This window comes from Bufo bufo, chromosome 2, assembly GCF_905171765.1.
Source record: "Bufo bufo chromosome 2, aBufBuf1.1, whole genome shotgun sequence".
Taxonomy (NCBI): domain Eukaryota; kingdom Metazoa; phylum Chordata; class Amphibia; order Anura; family Bufonidae; genus Bufo; species Bufo bufo.
Window position 1 is genome coordinate 659,847,096 of NC_053390.1, and position 4,589 is coordinate 659,851,684.

The 4,589-nt window shown below is 42.9% G+C and overlaps 1 protein-coding gene across 1 annotated transcript; it reads right to left on the reverse strand.

Moving 5' to 3' along the window:
* Positions 1-521: 521 nt before the first annotated feature.
* LOC120990052 lies at positions 522-3,792 on the reverse strand. The gene is made up of 3 exons (XM_040418563.1): positions 3,425-3,792; positions 874-1,280; positions 522-823 (listed from the first exon to the last, which is right to left on the reverse strand). The coding sequence occupies exons 1-3, from the start codon at positions 3,523-3,525 to the stop codon at positions 678-680; spliced, it is 654 nt and encodes a 217-aa protein (XP_040274497.1). The 5' UTR covers positions 3,526-3,792; the 3' UTR covers positions 522-677.
* Positions 3,793-4,589: the final 797 nt, after the last annotated feature.

A 4,589-nucleotide genomic window follows, 5' to 3' on the forward strand; every position in this document is an offset into this window, starting at 1 on the left:
GGGGGGTTTAAATGGGACATGGTGTCTAAAAAACTGTTTTCTGCCTTCCAAAAACCATGCGGCAGTCCTTTCCTTCTGCGCCCTTCCGTGCGCCCTAACATCAGTTTACGATCACATTTGGGGTGTTTCTGTAAACCTGAGAATAAGGGTAATAAATGTGGAGTTTTGTTTGGCTGTTCACCCTCGATGTGTTAAAGAAAAAAATGGATTAAAATGGAAGATCTGCCAAAAGAGTGAAATTTAGAAATTTCATCTCCATTTTCCTTTAATTCTTGTGGAACACCTAAAGGGTTAACAACATTTGTAAAATCAGTTTTGAGTAACTTGAGGGGTGTAGTTTCTAAAATTGGGTCATTTATGGGGGGTTTCTATTATGTAAGCCCCACAAAGTGACTTCAGACCTGAACTGGCAGGATGGTGAAAACTGGCCTGGGGTAGAAGGGGTTAAAGGACATTATATTGTTTATAACATGTTATATTATTAATGTAGTGTGTGTGTTGGTGCGACATAAATATCATTATGCACTGTATATAATAAAGAGAATTAACAATAAAATTCAGCAAAATAAAACTCTGTTTATTCACAGACAAAATAGTCAACTCGACTAATTTTTGGGATCAGTGTAATAAAATAACAAATACATTTTTTTTTAAATTCACAAATTAAAAAAAAACACTCAGATGGCGAGGGGGGACCCTGATACTGCGGGCCAGAGTAGGCTGGTTGGGAAGGGGGGCCTGAGTACTGTGATGGGCCAGGTTGTGAGGAGGAGGGGATTGGCTGCCCATAAGAAGATTCCCCCTGATACTGTGGGCCATATGGCTGAATAGGTGGCCCATAATAATCCCTTAGAGGAGGGAACTGTGGGGGACCCTGTGAGCCCTGGGAAATTGGCATTGCCCGGGGGACAAACATGTTCCCATGGAGGCACCAATTGTCCAGGGCCACAAACATTTCGGTAGGGTCGTTGGAGGGAGTGGCTGCATCCAGAACGATTCCGAGAGCCGATTTGGTTCTTAGTAATCGTTCTAGAGGCAGCCGGCGCAAATAATGGGCCAGACTATGGGCAAAAAGGTCTAAATGATACTCCTGCCGGGCTCTAGATAAATACTCCAGAACCTGGGAATCGCCTCCAGAAGCAGCTGGAGGCCTGAATGGTGCCGTAGTGGGTCCTGGGCCACTCTCCATCCATGCTGGCCCAGAGGGAGTGTCTTCCTCGCTGGCGCTGGATTGCTGCGGAGCCGACTCATCCCCTTCCTCCTCTAGGTTGTTCTCCGTTCTTAAAAAAATATAAAAAACATAGTACATTACTATATGAACACTATTTTGTATTATAAATATTCACACCACATATTACTTTCATCAGCAAAATACATTTAGCACATAGTACTACATAAACTAACCAACATATTACATATGGGGTCATTTAGCAACATTGGGGAAATTAGAAGTGTCATAGCTGGCGATAGCAACAATTCCTAATCCACTTGTCATGTTGTTCACCTACTTTTGCTAATGAAAGGAGGAATTGGAATGGTTGTTATCGGCAACTATGACATTTCAAAATGAACAATTGTTACCAATGACATTACCTACATAGTCTACACTACCGAAATAGATACCGTAACCATCAATTAAATACACATTAAAGTGCTAACCTAGCCTATGGCAACAAATATACAGTGGGGGAAATAATTATTTGACCCCTCACTGATTTTGTAAGTTTGTCCAATGACAAAGAAATGAAAAGTCTCAGAACAGTATCATTTCAATGGTAGGTTTATTGTAACAGTGGCAAATAGCACATCAAAAGGAAAATTGAAAAAATAACTTTAAATAAAAGATAGCAACTGATTTGCATTTCATTGAGTGAAATAAGTATTTGAACCCCTACCAACCATTAAGAGTTCTGGCTCCCACAGAGTGGTTAGACACTTCTACTCAATTAGTCACCCTCATTAAGGACACCTGTCTTAACTAGTCACCTGTATAAAAGACACCTGTCCACAGAATCAATCAATCAAGCAGACTCCAAACTCTCCAACATGGGAAAGACCAAAGAGCTGTCCAAGGATGTCAGAGACAAAATTGTAGACCTGCACAAGGCTGGAATGGGCTACAAAACCATTAGCAAGAAGCTGGGAGAGAAGGTGACAACTGTTGGTGCGATTGTTCGAAAATGGAAGGAGCACAAAATGACCATCAATCGACCTCGCTCTGGGGCTCCACGCAAGATCTCACCTCGTGGGTTGTCAATGGTTCTGAGAAAGGTGAAAAAGCATCCTAGAACTACACGGGAGGAGTTAGTTAATGACCTCAAATTAGCAGGGACCACAGTCACCAAGAAAACCATTGGAAACACATTACACCGCAATGGATTAAAATCCTGCAGGGCTCGCAAGGTCCCCCTGCTCAGGAAGGCACATGTGCAGGCCCATCTGAAGTTTGCCAATGAACACCTGAATGATTCAGAGAGTGACTGGGAGAAGGTGCTGTGGTCTGATGAGACCAAAATAGAGCTCTTTGGCATTAACTCAACTCGCTGTGTTTGGAGGAAGAAAAATGCTGCCTATGACCCCCAAAACACCGTCCCCACCGTCAAGCATGGGGGTGGAAACATTTTGCTTTGGGGGTGTTTTTCTGCTAAGGGCACAGGACAACTTATTCGCATAAACGGGAAAATGGACGGAGCCATGTATCGTGAAATCCTGAGCGACAACCTCCTTCCCTCTGCCAGGAAACTGAAAATGGGTCGTGGATGGGTGTTCCAGCACGACAATGACCCAAAACATACAGCAAAGGCAACAAAGGAGTGGCTCAAGAAGAAGCACATTAAGGTCATGGAGTGGCCTAGTCAGTCTCCGGACCTTAATCCAATCGAAAACCTATGGAGGGAGCTCAAGCTCAGAGTTGCACAGAGACAGCCTCGAAACCTTAGGGATTTAGAGATGATCTGCAAAGAGGAGTGGACCAACATTCCTCCTAAAATGTGCGCAAACTTGGTCATCAATTACAAGAAACGTTTGACCTCTGTGCTTGCAAACAAGGGTTTTTCCACCAAGTATTAAGTCTTTTTTTGTTAGAGGGTTCAAATACTTATTTCACTCAATGAAATGCAAATCAGTTGCTATCTTTTATTTAAAGTTATTTTTTCGATTTTCCTTTTGATGTGCTATCTGCCACTGTTACAATAAACCTACCATTGAAATGATACTGTTCTGAGACTTTTCATTTCTTTGTCATTGGACAAACTTACAAAATCAGTGAGGGGTCAAATAATTATTTCCCCCACTGTAATAAACCACCTACATAGAAAATGCCAGACCGCTGGTACTGAATTAGATCCTTTATTGTAAATCACATTATACGACAAACATGGTTACATGGTCTACATACAGTGGTCAGTGTGTAGAATTAACTTACGGACGCAGCTCCATGACCTCACGGAGGAACATCAGTTTTTCCTTGAACATATAGGGCCTTTTCTTTGGGGGCCCGGAACCACTCCACCCCTGGTGCTGCATCTCTTTGCGGAACTAGTCCCTACAGCTCCGGCAACATCGACTTGTAATAAAAAGACAAGAAAGGAAAATGTAGGCAAATATACAATCCTACAGAGGATAACGTATCACATATGCTATACTAGGGAGGATAACCTATGACATGGCCTATGCTAGGGAGGACAGCAAGGATCACACATGTATACATTGGCTACTTACCCAAATTCTGGCGACTTTGCCCTTTGGTTTTCTCCCAGATGGTGGAAAAAAGCTCCTGGGTTATCTCCAACCAGGCTGCATCCCTTTTTTACCAGTCGTGATAGTCCCCTGACCGCGTATCCCAAATGCAGGGCCTCTCCTGGACGAGGACAATGAGCCTCTCCACATCCATTGACCGTGGTGTCTTTGGCATGGCCTTAAAATGGTCCACAAGGGCTGGAAAATTCAGCAGCAAACTCCTGCCTCATGTGCTGCCTGGAGCCAGACGCTGAGAAACTCAACTTCCTGTCTAAAATACCTTCACTGTTGCTAAGTTACTTGCATTAAAAACGCAACGCATTTCATACGGATGCGATGTGATTTTCACGCCTCCCCCTTCACTTCTATGGCAGTGATGAGCGGCAGGGGCAATATTCGAATTCGCGATATTTCGCGAATATTTGGGCGACTATTCGTCATATATTCGAGAATTCGTGATCTCCAGTCATTATTTTCTTGATTCCGAAAATCGGCAATTGGAAAATTCGTGATAGGGAAATTCAGGATCAACACTACTCCAAAAGTCAAAGATATTGCAGCCTTCTCATTGGCCCACAAGCAAGAAGCATTGAGGGATCACGGAGTACTGAGGGAAAAAAATCTAGAATATTTGCGATTACGAGGATATAGCACTATATTCAGGATATTTTCGAATTCTCGAAATGTCAATATTCGCGATAAAAATTCACGATTCGAATATTCGCGATCAACACTATTCTATGGGGCCAGCATTGCGTGAAAATTGCTGAATTTATACATGCTGCGATTTTCATGCAACGCACAAGTGATGCGTGAAAAACAACGCTCATGTACACAGCCCCTTTGAAATG